Below are 16,211 nucleotides of genomic sequence, written 5' to 3'. Positions count from 1 at the left end.
CCTATGTTAGGATACAGATGTACACATGTGAATTGCCACCACATCCAAGGTGGCAAAAACCACAATGATAAATGTCCATCAATAGAGAAGTTGCTGAAAATGAAATTAAAACATAGCCATATTTTAAAAAATTATGCATACATTGAATAAATGGAACTATATTTCTTAGATTTCTAAGAGATGTATAAAAATGTATATGTTCTTGTTTTTCTAAAACATAATAAAAATGTGTACATTGTGTGTGTGTGTGTGTGTGTGTGTGTATATACATAATGATAATGATATTCACTCATGCACCAAAATGGATGAACATGGAGAAAATCTAGGCAGTTACCATGACCTACCTTAGGACAGGGGTAAGGAAATTATATAAATGGAAAAAGGAGTAAGGTAGGAAAATAAAAACAAAACACTACACTTACGAATAAATGACATGATTATATTTATTCATCTATATTAAATTATATATGAGGTATATGCATAATACACACCTCAAAAAATGGTATTCTCACTTTAGACACCTAAAATACCTCTTTCCTTAAAAAAAAAAGTTTTAAAATTGAGAGACTATAGTCATGGAAAGAGGAGTAGAAATAAAGCTAAAAGGAATTTAAACCATTACTGCCACTAGATGTCAGTAAAGCCCTCCAAAAATAACAAGAACATTTTTTCTTAGCTAAAAAAATCTGCTCTTTTACCTCCAATCTTTACCTCATAAAAAATACTCAAATTAGATATATAGTTTACCAGGAATGAAGTTCCTTAAAAGGCAGACAATTACCCTTATTAATAAAATAATTAATATCGATATACAATTCCATGTTTCCTAAGTCATCCATAACATTTCACATTATTTTAAAGCTCATGACCTATGCCCTCTGAAAATATAAAATTTAATATTCAATCAATATGCATTTATATCATATAAATTATGTATAAAACATAGAGGCAAATTGAAAGAGTATATTTATTGAGTTTTCAATCAAGTAAGAGGACAAAACAAAACGCAAATGAAATAGAAAGTTTACAAATAAACCAGTATAAACTCATGTGCAGTGGCACATCAACTATCTAGAAATCAGCCACAGCCATATGACTTAGTACAGTGGTCGGCAAACCACGGCTCGAGAGACACATGCTGCTCTTTGGCCCCGTAAGTGTGGCTCTTCCACAAAACACCACACGCAGGCACGCACATCCAGTGCGATTGAAACCTCGTGGCCCATGCGCAGAAGTCGGTTCTCGCCCTGGGCGCGTCTATTTTGAAGTGGTTCTAACGCCGAGCCACACCCAAGGGGCCAAAGAGCCACATGTGGCTCTCAAGCTGCCGTTTGCCAACCACTGACTTAGCAAACTAAAACCAAATAAATGAATAAATAACCAAGCCATTAAGCAGCTAAAAGTGTATCATAAACTTTTTCACTAAAATTCATATTTTCTCATAAAAAAAAAAAAGCCACTTTAACTAAACACCATAAGGTTGAATGAGATTTATAATGTGGTTTTTAAGTTACTTTCCAGTTGTCCCAGTTACTACCTCAAAGCTTAGTGGGTAAAATTACAACTATTTTATTAGGTTCACGGATCTTACAGCTTAGGGATTTGGACATGAATGGCATGATGAAGTTAGCTTATCTTTGCACAATGCCCATGGCCTCAGCAAGGACACACCAAATGGCTAGGGTCAGAACAGTGGACAGGAAGGAGTCCTTATGCATAGCCTTCCCATGTGGCTTCAGTTTCCTCACAGCTTGGATGTGGTCGTGGATTTCCTGCATGACGGTCCAGGGCACCAGGTGCAAGTGTGTCAGAAAGGAATGTGAACGCTGCATCACAGTTTATGACCCAGCCTCGTGAGGTCACATGGCATCACCCTAAGCTTTGGTCAAAAGGGCCACCAACCTACCCAGATCTAGGAGACCTACTGTTGGAGAATGGCAAGTTCACCCTGGATAAGAGCAGGTTAAGATGAGAAATATTGATGTGGCAATCTTCGGATAATACAATGTAGCACAGTCTGAGCTCTGGCCACAACAATTCACACCATTCCCACATGAATAACACACTACACCTTCCCCAAGACTTCTCCGTCCATTAGGCATCAGGACAGTTTCAGACCTCATCCTTTCAATCAAGTCCCAAAGTAGATTAGGTTCCCCAGCAGTGGATTCTTAAGTAGAGTTCTTCTTGATCTGAAGACCTATGAAATAGAGTGGCATATTAGCCCACACACGTCCAACATACATTTGTGGGACTAGCATAGAATAACTTCATAGGCACTCTCATTCAAAAAGGAGAACCAGGAGGAATATAGTAATCACTGGGAAATCTCTTCAGCCTCATTTCTTGGTTCAATAGATACATTTGCAATTTTCCATATTATGGCAGAGCAATTTTGCTAACTTTCCTTACAAAGGTCTCCAGCCTCCTTTTCTCCAGCTCCCAACATTTTCTCCAATTCTTCAAAGCCCTCACTGACAGTCTCCCTCAGGCTTATCAGGTTCCTCTCCTCAAGGCCCTTTCAGTTTCTTCCCACTGCTAGGTCCAAAAGTATGGCAGCATCTCCCTTTTGGTACCAAAATATGTTTTAGTTATTATTTCCATAAATAACTTCTTCCATAACATAGTGGTAAAATAATGACATTATGTTGTTCATAAACTGGAGAGGCAGAAATTCAGACAGAACACCTCAGGGTTGGCTTGTCTCTGCTTCACAATGTCTAGGCCTTATCTAGGGATACACTCATAGCTTTGGGCAAGCTGGCGTGGCTCAGTGGTTGAGCATCAACCTCTGAACTAGGAGGCCACAGTTTGATTCCCTGTCTGACCACATGCCTGGGTTGTGGGTTCATTCCCGAGTAGGGGGCTTTCAGGAGGCAGCCAATCAGTGATTCTCTCTCAGCATTGATGTTTCTCTCTCTCTCACCTTCTCCTTTCCTCTCTGAAATCAATAAAAATATATTTAAAAAATAAAACAAGTTTACTACCTACCAGAAGAATATTCAAAATATTAAGAGAAAGATAACATAACCCAAAGCTACTACAATATATACCCACATTGTCTTTGTTTACCATGTAATAAAAAATATTAGGGAAAGAAAGCAGGAAAAGTGATAGATAACCAAGGAAATAGTTTAAGGAAGGATTTATTCATGATGAAAATTCTCAATAAACTTAGAATAGAAAAAAATGTCCTTAATGTGATTAAGGGTTATAACAACTACACAAACATCATACTTAATGGTGAAAGACAAGGCCTTTCTCCTAAAACAGACAAGGCAAAGATGGCTACTCTCACCACTTATTTTCAACATTGTAATAGAGGTGCTAAGTACTGCCATCGGGGGGGGGGGGGAGGAATGGTATCCAAATTGGAAAGGGAAGACTAAAATTTTATTTATTGGCATATGACATAATCCTGCATTCAGAAAACCCAAAAGAACACACATATGCACAGACATACACACACAAATTAGAACTAAAAAACAAACACAGCAAGGTCAGAGGACACAAGATCAAAAATCAATTGTATTCTTATAAAGAAACAATGAGCAATTGGAAAATAAAATAACACAGTATCTTTCACAATGGCCTCAAAAGAAATATTTAAAATTATATAATAAAAACTGTTCAAGATTTGTGTATTAAAAAATTATAAATGTTACTAAAGGAAAGGAAAGGTCAACAAATGGAGATATATTTCCCTGTTCATGGCTTAAAAGACTCAATATTGCTATGATAGCAACTCAACCCAAATTAATCTTGATTCAACTAATTGCTATAAAAATTCAAGCTGGCATTTTTGCAGACTTTTACAAGATGATCCTAAAATTCATTTGGAAATATAAGGGATCCAGGAGAGGCAAAATAATTTTGAGAAAGAACAGATATGAGGGCTTATACTTTCTGATTTCAAAAATACTCCAGAGCTATAGCAATCAAGAAAATGGGTACTGGCTAAAGGTTCTACAACTCAACAGACAAATAATAGTCTTTGGTAGTAAATGAAGCTGTAAAAACTGAAAATCCATCAACCTTAAAAAGGAAGAAATTTCTAACACCTTACAACATGCCTGAACCTTAAATACAGGCTGCTACATGAAATTTCACATAGGAACAAATCACAAAGGGACAAATACTATGTGATTCCACACATATGAGGTACCATTCATCAAAATAAAAAGTTGAATGGTAGTTGCCAGGAACTGTGGGAAGGATTTAATGGGGAGTTAGATTTAATTGATAGGTTTTCAGTTTTACAAGGTGAAAAGAGTTCCAAAGATGGATGGTGGTGATGGTGGCATAACAATATACTTAATAACACTGAACTCCATACTGAAAAATGGTTAAGATGGTAAACTCTATGTGCATTTTTCCACCACAATTTTTCAAAACTGAAGAAAGGCAAATAATCAAAATTAAAAATGAAACTGGGAGCATCATTACTAACTCTACAGAAATTAAAAGTTTTATGACATATGATGACATTATGCCAACATAAACAATTTGGGTGAAAAGGACAAATTCCTAGAATGACACAACCAAAAGTTAACTGACTCAGAAGAAATAGAAAAACTGAACGCATCTATAACGAGTAAAAAAATTTAGTAGTAATTAACAATTTTCTCATGAAGAAAAGTCCATGCCCAAATTGCTTTACAGGTGAATTCAGAAATTAACTTGTAATGCAAAAAATATAAATAAAGTTACCTTGCCTTGAATAAACTTCCTTTTCAGGATACCAAAATTAAACTTGAAAGTATTCATAAACAATACTACTTCTAGAAATTGTTTCCTAATCTCAAAAAATGACAATACCAACATATCCAATGTACATGAACAAATAACAATAAAACTGATTGTCCCTAGCAAGCTTAGGAAATATCTAAGTTTTTCCAAATACTCTTTAAATCACCACCTCTCTAGATCTTCAAATCTATTTGGCTTACACTGACTCTTAAGTATACTTACATAACTTTATGGTTCTATCTTTACACCAAAACAAGACTCACAGTTTGCTCAATGATTACTTACAAAATGCATTTCAATACACAGGTAAATGCATTGACAAACACCTACCCTCCAAATAGATAGCAGTGTTCTTAAATGTCACAAATATCCACAACCACCAAAAATACTTTATATAAAACAAAATTAAATATACAACTAGAAAATAAAGTGAAAAAATGAAAATCTCTCATTTTTTTCTTGTGAGCTAGAGGGATGAAATTAAGCTGACTTCTACATCCTTTTAATAAATATTAGTCCTATGAGCACCTACATTTTCTAGGGAATATAGTATTAGTTCTCTATGTATTATAATTATTATTGTACAAAGTAACAAATTAAACAAAGGCTTTGTTAGGAGACACCTGAAAAATAGCTGAAGGTAATAATAAATTATGTAATGACTGTGAAACCACCTGCAAATAGTGTATCAAATAAGATGTTTAGCCTTGAACAACTTGGAGGTTAAATGCATTGATCATCCGCTATAACTTTTGACTCCCCAAAAAATGAACTATAGTCCTTCAGTGTCCAGAGGGGATTAGTTCTAGGACCCCCGTGAATACCAAAATCCATTGATGCTCAAGTCCCTTATATAAAACTAGAGGCCCGATGCACAAAATTCGTGCAAGAGTAGGCCTTCCTTTCTCCGGCTGCCGGCACTGGCTTCCCTCTGGCACTCAGGAGCCAGGCTTCCCTCACATTCTCAGCTTCATCTGGAAGGACAGACGGACGTCCAGAAGGACGTCCAGTCTAAATAGAATGCTACGCTTTTATCATTATAGATGGTGGAAGAAAATGTGCACATTGACCCTTTACATCCAAATTCTGAGCCTTGGACTGAAGATACTGTTTTCTATCTGCAGTTGGTTGAATCTATGGTTGTGAAACCCAGGGATCTGGAAGGCCAGCTGTATATTTACTGAAAAAAATCCACATATAAGCAGACCCATGCAGTTCAAACCAGTGTTGTTCAAGGGTCAGCTGTACTTCAGGGGTGAGCCACATTTCCTATCTAAGTTTTTTCAAATCATAACATCACAATTCTTGCTCACACAGAATTTCTATAACATTCCAGTCACTGTCTCCTGGGGAAGTAATGTAACAATCTAGATTCCTCTAATGTACTTTAATGTTAAAAGTTGTCCTATGCTTACCACTTTGATTATGTATCTGGAGCATCTAAAGCAAAAGAGTGATTATTGGGTGTCCTATGTGTCATTTGTTGCCGAACTGATGCATAAACGATCTGAGCTTTCATCTCCCTCTATTGAAAAACAAGCAAAAATTAATGATTTTCAAGGCACTGTATATTTTATTGAGAATTATTCCAGTTTATTTTGAAAATACCTACTATAATTAGAATTTATTTTTACTTAATTCCTAAGAAGTCACAATATAACAAAAAAGGGCACAAATTATACATTTTATACACACTATAACATATACACGTAATTACACATGTAGCCTAACAAATAAAAACATATTTTCTTAAACAATTAGTAATATACACTGAGTGGCCAGATTATTACAGCCACCTGAAAAATTGTAGGCAAGTTAGCCGTACACTGCATCATATGGGATATGGAAGCGAAGGCCTGTTCGAACACCTTTGCTGTCTGCAGTTACCAAGATAAAACATCTCCAATTCGCACAGGAACACAAGAATTGGACAGTCGAGCACTGGAGAAAGGTCATGTGGTCCAATGAATCACGTTTCCAGTTGCATCATGCAGATGGCAGAGTGAAAATTTGGCAGAAACAGCATGAAAGCATGAACCCCACATGCATGAGTTCAACCCTTCAAGCTGGTAGGAGTGGTGTTATGGTTTGGGGCATGTTTTCCTGGCATGATTTGGGCCTTTAATTCATGTGGAACAATGTCTGGATAGCACAGCATACTTAAGTATCATTGCTGATCAAGTTCATCGTGTCATGTTGACAGCGTATCCCAATGGAGATGGCTTCTTCCAACAAGACAATACGCCATGCCACGGTGCTCGTATTGTGCAGGAGTGGTTTCAAGAACATGGGGGAGACTTTACCTTGCTTAGGTGGCCCCTGCAATCACCAGATCTCAATCCAATGGAGCATTTGTGGGACAAAGTTAAAAGAGCCAACAGGCAGCTGGTTCCACAACCATTAAATCTCACAGAACTGCACAGTGCCATTCATCAGACATGGTGTCAGATTCTTTGCATCATCTTTCAATATCTCGTGGAGTCAATGCCAAGAAGAATCACCACAGTATTGAAGGCAAAAGGTGGCCCAACAAAGTACTGATGGAGTGGTCATAATAATCTGACCACTCAGTGTATATCCACTTTGGAGAAACACATATAGCCTATTCTAGTCTTTATTTAAAGCTATTAATTGTCTCTTATCCATAAATCCTACCTTCAAAAAAGAAGTGTAACCATTAATCTATTACTCATCTGTGCATGTGTACAGATGCATACACTATCCTAAATATTTGTTTCTTGCAGTATCAAAAACTTAACTTACTGCCCAGCCGGTATGGCTCAGTGGCTGAGCATCAAGCTTTGAACCAGGAGGTCAGGGCTCTTTAATTCATGTGTAACAATGTCTGGATAGCACAACTGGGTTCGTTTCCCAGTCAGGGCACATGCCCAGGTTGAAGGTTTGGTCTCCAGTAGGAGCCAGGAAGGAGGCAGCAGAACAATGATGTTCCTCTCTCATCTACCCTCTCCCTATCTCTCTGATAAAAGGACACTAAAAAAACAAACAAAAAAAAACTAAAGATATATTTCATCTTTATTCTTCAAAAATGAGCCCAGGAAGCTCCCTAATTGCAGCATTTATTAATTTGAGGTCTATGGACCGTCAGAGAAGTTTTGTGAAACCCTGAAATTATCTGTAACATGTACACATATGTGTGGTTAAAATCCTCTATACTTTGTTTACATTCTCAAAGGTTGCTGTTCAAGTGATAATTTTATTGTTCAAATGATCACTCCAAGTTTATTCATTTATTCAGGTTTTTTAGTAAATTTTTTTGCAGTCGGATATTTTCAATTTGGATAATTTTCATAGATAAAAAAATTTTATAAAGAATCAAAAATAGCTGAAGCCGGTTTGGCTCAGTGGTAGAGCGTCGGTCTGCAGACTAAAAGGTCCCAGGTTCGATTACGGGCAAGGGCATGTACATTGGTTGCGGGCACATCCCTGGTAGGGAGTGTGCAAGAGACAGCTGGTCAATGTTTTTCTCTCATCGATGTTTCTAGCTCTCTATCTCTCTCCCTTCCTCCTCTCCGTGAAATATCAATAAAATATATTTTTTTAAAAAGAATCAAAAATAGAACCTACAAAAAGAATCTACTTTTTATAACTGGCTACTTACCCTTTAAGTGTTCTTCTGATATTTTTCCATTAACATGCATTGCTTGTACTGCTGTTCTCAAGTCCATTTTATTCTTTTTCTTTATTTCTCCAATTGGTAGCTTTTTTGCTATGTTTTCAATGCAATTAGTATTGTTCTCCAAACCATTAGATAACAGTTCCCAAAATGAAGCTGCTGCACTCTTATCAAATGGAATGGTACTTTGAGGATTATGTTTTCTACTTTCAACCTTATTCCTCAGTGTTAGATTTCTAGAATATAATCTTTTACTAACATGGCTTTTGCTTAAGGGGTTCTTACAGACATCTTTCCTCTTTATACTTTTCTGCTTTTTTAGCTTCTGTTTCTCAGTGCATATACAATTTATATTTTCTCTTTTGTAACAACTGTGATCTAATAATGAGTAAACAGGTTTCCTCTGTAATTTATATTGGATTTTAGGAGATCCAGTAGTAGTAACTGCATCAAGATGGTCTGAATCTTTAGAATACATTGCAAAACCATATGCAACTAAGATATCTGCCAGACTGTTTTTCTCATAAATGACATCTACTTTCAGTTTTGTTTCAAACCTATATTCCCTAAACTGAAAATCTAAGCCTGGCATACTTAGGAAATCTAGAAAAAAACTGTTGGCTTCTTCACTCCAGTGTTTCCCGTTAGCAGGTAAGATACCATATAAGGCACAAGGATAACTTAGCCTTGGCAAATTCAGAAGGTCCTCGGGAACAACTCTAAGATTTCTTATCTCTGAATAAGGTATGTAAATGGAAAACCCATAGTCAACCAACACAATAAGTAAAGACTGATCAGAGACTTCAGAAATTTCTATTCTATTCCATTGATCTTCCAGTCTATATTTGAACAAACAGCTACAACCGGGAATTATGTGCTCTTGAGGCACAGTTTGCAAGGTTTCTGGTAGATCAGAAAGCAACATAAAGACAGATTTCATTGTGTCAAAGAAATCATCTAACTGAATGCAGAAGTCTGATGGATCAGAAACAGCAGTGGCAATACCAGAATATCGCCTACCATTTTGGAGTTGTGCCCAAGTAAAAGATCTTATCATACATGATGACACAGGAGTCTTAGATGCCACACCGGAAATAATTTCTGAAGATATAAGTTGGTTTTCTTCAACATGAACTGTATTTAAATTTAAATATTCCATAAGTAACAGGCCATCTACCAAAATTTCTACTTCCCAGGAAAAGTTTAAACATTTTAGGAAAAGGATATCTATTTCCGAACGAGCAAATAAATGCACAATGGACTCGAATGGCATGTTTCTAAAATTTTCAAACCAAACCCATTTACAAGGCACAGCTTGTCTTGGAATATTTCTGATTTCATCACTAAGTACCCTGATATTACGTAAAGGCACTGCATCATACCTACCACAATCAACTAAAAAAACAAGCACTGTCTCATCAGCACACTTTTTTTCTACTTTTGATCGATACCACTTCAAAGTATTTTTAGATTTTGCCAAGCATTCTAAGCCTTTTTCAATATTTTCCATTGGTGAAAAAGGTTGTTTTACTTCTTTAGTAATTAGTACTGTTAAATCTGATAATATTTTTTTATTTTTAGCTAACTTCACATAAAATGTCCCACTTTTTGAAACATAAAGAATTTCAGCCTTCTCGAGTTGTCCAGGTTTTAACTGTTCAAAAGGAATATTAACCAGCTGCCGGTAGGATGGTTGAAGGATCACAGAACTTTCATATTCATTTGAGCTCACTTTCTTCATTTCACTATCATCAGGGTTCACCTTCTGAGAAACAACCTGAGGCCTTTGCAATACAGTTTTCTGTAGTTTGGGACATGCTGTCCATTTCAGAAGCTCATTAATGACACATTTTTCATCACAAATTATGTTTACTTCCCATTTCTGGTCATGCTTTTTCAAAAATTCACAAGAAACTGTTTTGTTACTTACTCGTGAAGCAAAATAATCTATAGTTTTACTGTCCCATATTTCACCAGGCTCATTCCACTTTACTCCACTGAGAAAAGAATGGAGTCCTAGCTGAGGAATAGTTAGGAATTCTCTCGTAAGTTCATAAATTTTAGATATGTTTACTATTTCAGTGTTACCATAGTCAATAAATTCCACTTCAAAAAAATTTCCTGGAAAAGTGTTCTTAATAACAGCTCTGTAAATGGCATTTTCAGTAGAGTATTCTGCAATTACAAGATCTCCCACGATAGGTTTAACTGATTTTCTCTCGCTCACTATATCTGCTCTTCTTTCATTTAGAGCATTAGCAAGTCTGATGATTACATTTTCATTCTCCTCAAGATGAATATGGAAACTTGCTGGGTTACTGATATTAGAAATATATCCTTTAACTTTAGCATTCAAGTAAATTTTGAGTTCAGGAAGGTCTTTGATTTGTGGTCTTGTAAGATTATATGAGTTTTGTGAGGCTACTTGATGTAATTCTCTGATAAAAGACTGCGACACAACCCGTCCTGATTTCTTGCCCACATCACTTTCATCAAGAGTAGGTGCAAATCCAGGGACAACGTCTGCACCTTTATTTTTAAGTCCATCATTCAAAGACTTCTTTACTTTGTTTTTTGACACAGGCTCAATTTTATAACGAGCTGATGATTTCAAAACCCGAGCATATATACCTTTGGAATTCATTAACTGATGTATTTCCCTTTCAGGATATGTTACTAGGCTAGTTTTATTTGTCATATCATGGTGATAGTTTTCTCTCTTGCCTTTCAAAGAAACAGCAAGTCTTTTATTTTCATTTATTTTAAGGCCTTTTTCCACACAGTGTGCTGGGTCACAATGTTTTTTTCCATTAGCATGAAGCAACATTTTAATTTTCTGACTTATATGCTGATATCCATCATACAACTCTACACCAAACTGGCCGTCTGCCTCCTTGGACAATATTACTGCCCTTAATGGTCTTCCCAAGAAACTATCTTCAAACCACTTATTGATTTCTACTGGAATATCCACATCTCTAAGATCTGACAAAAAGCACTTAACAGCTTGCATAGGTGTAAACAGCAACTCTGGAAACTGATCTGAAATAACCCTCAACATACTTTTTTCTACTTGTTGTTTATTTCCAAAGTCCACAAAATAGACCAGAAAGTCAGATAATGAATCTGACTTTGGCATTGCTAAAGCTCTATAAGAGAGACCATCCTCTATATATTTACATATGCACAATCTCTTTTTGCTAGAATATTCTGGATAATTTTTGAGGTTATTAATCTCTGTGATTTTTGTTTCTATAATCTTTAGGTCTTTATTATTTCTACTAAATTGGCAATAAAACTTTTTGGGGCTGTATATATGAGATATATATATTTCTTCCTCACTTCCAATTTTTATATTAAAGGAGGAATAACAGTAGCTGTAAAGACTAACTGAAGATGGGAATGGCTTTGATAATGTAATATACTGTGCAGAGCCATGATTAATAAGAAATTCTTTTGCACTTGTAAATGGAGATTGTAAATCTACCAAGTTACATAAATGGTTTGGATGTATAAGAACTAAGGCACAGATGACACAAGTCAATAACCCTCTGGATGAAGAAATAAAATTCCCAAAGTCTCTGCATGCTTCTCTTGTCCAACTTAATAATTTACAACTAATGGGTTCAATTAAATGGTTAAGTCTACATCTGAAAGCTTGGCCTTCTAAAAAAAGAAAATATGGGTTAATCGCACAAAGATCTTTAATTAAAACTCTTTCCTGGTAACCATAATCAACAAATACTACATCAACTTCTTTATTTGATACTTGAGTCAAAACAGCAGCTCTATACCACTTCCTATCTTTGGAATACTTAGCAACACAAGCTATCTGCCCAATCTGATAAGGATCAGAATGAATGCTGTAATAATTCTGAATTTGTTCCATCAGTAATTTTAGGTCTTCTAACTTACATTGAAGCTGGCATGAAAAGTCACCTGGGCCATAATAAGAAGAACACTTAACTTCAAGGACTGTTCCTGGTTTAAACATATATTCTTTATAAGGCCATGGTAACTCAGGTCCCACAGACAAGGTGAGAGGATTTTTTAAATTGGAGAAATTAATAGTTGGGGACTTTACCAAAGAATAACTACTTTCTTTAAGTTTATTTTTGTGATACTTTTTAGGTTTAGATCCTTTAGGAAGGGCAGATAAGATCTTCTTAATATTAACTTTGTTTTTAGATTTTAAATTTAACACCGAATATTGACTTGCATAATTTGGATAACATTCTGGCTCTACTTCCCAATATTCTGCATATCCAGCTTGTACCATAAGAGAGACAACATCAATATTTTCAGAGGCTTCAATACTCTGAATATTTACAGTGTACTTGTCATCTTTTTTTGCTATAACTTGAAGCAAAACTGCTTTGTTTAAGACAACTTTTTTAAAATAATCAGTTGCTGCCTTCACCCAAATATTTTCAACAGGAACTATATGTACAAGTGAACAGCACATGGCTAAGGCAGGCAACTCACAAAATTCTGGAAGCAAAGTTCTTACATCAAAAAATGGTATGGAATCAGTATTCCCATAATCCAAAAAATACACATTAATCTTATAACCATTAATTTCCTTGATGACAGCTCTGTAAAAACGTCTGTCCTTGCTATATCTCGCACAACAAAATGATCCTGGTTCTGGATTTCTTAGAATTAGTTCATCATTTTCACATAAATCATAAAATCTGTTTATATTTTTCATTATATCTTGTAATTCATTCTGATATTCATTGGTGCGTACCCAGAAATTTGATGGGTTTAATACATATGCTACGAAAGCTATGTAGGCAGTTTCTATCTCCATTTCTATAGTTTTAATAGGAAACCCTACTTTCAAAGTGCCTTTATTATTTAGAGAGTTTATCAACTGTTCTGTATTTCCAACAAAATTCTCAACTGCAATGTTATTTACAGCAGAAGTACTAGTCTCTCTTAACATATTCGATATTTTTAAATCAGAAAGTGGGCAAAGTACCTGTGTGCCTACAGTCTTCAGCAGACACTTAGAATTATTTGTAGACTCTTGAGTTTGTAATGTTATGTAATACAAATGCTCATCCTTATTGAGCCAATTAATTTGTGCATATACTATTTGTCCTAACAAGGCTTGTTTAAATACACTGAGTTGAAATTTTCTTACATTTTTATCTGGGCTGTGCAAATATGTCAGAGAACATGGAAATGAAAACAATGGTACTGAAATAAAATCCTGTTTAAGTTTCTTTACATGAATTGAGGGTATAACCTCACTACTGCCATAATCCATAAACCAAATTTTCACTTGATTATTAGGCAAGAGCTGCTGAAGAATGCCTCTATGCCACTGTCCATTTCTCCTTTTGGCAACACAGAGTAGTCCAAAATTATCACAAGTAGGACTACTCTCTTGATCGATATCATAATGCAAATTCATGCACACTGTCAAGTCTTCTAACTCTGGAATCCATTTAATTAATTGACAATAAAATTTACTTGGGCTCAATGCAGATGATACCTTTACACTTTCAATATTACCTATTGGCAAAGATGGCTGCAAACTATCCAGAACATGTTGGATATCAAGTAAAGAATCATTATTATGTAATGATAATTCAAGTGTCTTATGTTGTAATAAATCAGGAATTTGATGTGGGAATTCTTTTAACATTTCCACAATAAGACAAAATGAATCCCCATCAATAAGTCTTCCTAATTTTAATTCAAGAACCTGGGATATAATTTTTGGCACTTCAAGAAGAATCATGTGAAGAGGCAATATAGCTTGTATTATACAACCTTTCACTTGAAGTCCTACTAATGACTGGAAATAATTCAAGGCCTTAGGAGACCATTTTTCTCCAATCGGTAGTATGTTTGCAAAAATACCAAATACTACCCGTGGTGGTAGTTCAAATAACTTGCCACAGGCTGAAGCAACCTGCATACTACTGACTCTTAGTTCTTCTCCACGATCTATTAGAAGTACAGTATAGAGTTCATTTTTCTTTTCCAAAACTCTTCCTCTCTGCCATTCTCCAGATACTCTTTCTTCTACCAAACAAAATTCATCAATGTCCACATTCTTTTTTACTTTTGGAATATGCTGTATCTCCCTCTGCAATATGTGATAGTCAAACTCACATTCAATATTACTTCTCCCTTGAAATTTCACCAGAATGTCCTTGGGACAAATTTCTGTACGTGATATTGTCAGATCCATATCTAAAAATGTTGGTAATAGAGATGTAGAATCCATTTTCTAAAAAGCAAATAATAAATACTAATTAGCTTCTAGACAGACAGCTGTAAAAATTAAATGAAATTAACATTATATAAATTCACACATAAGCATAGCCTTAAAAATAGTTATATGCCTGTATTTATCAAATTGAATATGTTAACAAAAATTACATACACTGGGCAAGATAATAGATAAACAAAATGCACCTAACTCTTCACTGCCTTTCACATTTTTAAAAAAATTCTACTGAAATAACAAGACTAAAAATAGGAATATCTACATATATAAAACTGCTGTAACACAAAGAACAATCTTTAGTTTCCAGATACTAACAAATTTATACTAGGTATTGGACAGATGTGATATAAACAGAAGGAAGCCAAATAAAACCCATAAGAGATCTCTTCCTCCTGTGAGAAAACTTTTTTCCCCTCATGCAGACTTTTCCTAACCCATAACTCAAAGAAGTGAGTGCTCAAAGCAACAGTAGATGGAAAGCCAACAGGGGACACTGCACTCCCTACCCTGTGTCAATTAGTAATATTTGGGTGTGGCAGCATCATTACACGGACTAGGATTCTTCTTAGACCAAGAGCAACAGGCTGAGTCCTGGACGGCACTAAGGAAGGCAGCCATGGAGAAATTGTAAGGCAGGTTAGGCCTTGTCACTGGCATGGCTGGCCACAAAAAGGAGAGTAGGTGGAGAAGAATTCTTTAGCACAGAGACAAAGATCCAGACAATTGTGCTAACTTTCTCTAATTGTTAGAATTTTAAAAAAATATTTTTATTGATTTCAGACAGGGTGATGGAGAAACAGAAGCATCAATGATGACAGAAAATATTGTTTGGCTGCCTCCTGCACACCCCACACTGGGGATTGAGCCTGCAACCTGGGGATATGCCCTGACTGGGAATCGAACCATGCTCATAGGTCAACACTCAACCAGTGAGCCACACCGACTGAGCCAGCTGGTTAGAATTTTTAAAATGGCTAGACAAATATTCATAATTATAAAATATTCCCCCAATTCCAATAAGATCCAACTCTATTATGATAGGACACTGCTCAACTTTGAATCTGAGTTAACAACCTACAATTATCATTTTTTTTGAGGATGAGAAAGAGAAAAACATTGAACCTAAAAAAAAATGATGGAACCACTTAAAAGAAATGCTCCCCTCAGCAATACATGTACTGAAGGAAAAAATTCTTTTTCAAAAGTCTGATTCCTGTTTTCTAAAAGGTCAAAAAAGAATATTGCATTTTATATGACTAAGTAGTTATTAAGATGCCACAACTAAGATTAAAAGTAACTCTATACACATAAGAAATTTAAAATTGCATGGTAAAAGTTAACACAAAATAAAGATTAATGAGGTAGAAGTTTGAGAGAATAACCTAAGAATTCATGGGGGGAAAATAAAAGGATAAAAGAGGAGCATAGGAATATAAAATCTTATCAAAGCATAAATGTTATCTCAGATATAAAATGACAGAATAGGAGACCTTACTAAAACTTAAGACCCAAGTCCAATTGAAATAGGCAATTGGAAAGGTAGAGGAAGAGATAAGATTTAGGAACATCTGGGTACTGACT

The 16,211-nt window shown here is 35.5% G+C and overlaps 1 protein-coding gene across 6 annotated transcripts in view; it reads right to left on the bottom strand.

The window, feature by feature from the left end:
• Positions 1-16,211, bottom strand: part of TDRD15 (tudor domain containing 15) — a 545,892-nt gene that overhangs the window by 501,165 nt on the left and 28,516 nt on the right. Inside the window, exons 1-2 of one of the 6 annotated variants that reach the window (XM_084900718.1) lie at positions 6,165-14,886; positions 527-2,200 (exon numbers count right to left, since the gene is read on the bottom strand). The exons of 4 other annotated variants lie outside the window; for them this stretch is intronic. In XM_084900718.1, coding sequence (XP_084756844.1) covers positions 8,361-14,627 — 6,267 coding nt within the window. In that variant the 5' untranslated portion in view covers positions 14,628-14,886 and the 3' untranslated portion in view covers positions 527-2,200; positions 6,165-8,360. Of the gene's footprint in view, positions 1-526; positions 2,201-6,164; positions 14,887-16,211 lie in introns of those variants that run through there. One more of the 6 variants, XR_014796494.1, reaches the window with a different exon arrangement.

The sequence above is a fragment of the Pipistrellus hanaki genome, assembly GCF_964339955.1.
Source record: "Pipistrellus hanaki genome assembly, chromosome: 12".
In the NCBI taxonomy this organism is placed as follows: domain Eukaryota; kingdom Metazoa; phylum Chordata; class Mammalia; order Chiroptera; family Vespertilionidae; genus Pipistrellus; species Pipistrellus hanaki.
This window is presented reverse-complemented; position numbering and strand designations above follow the sequence as displayed.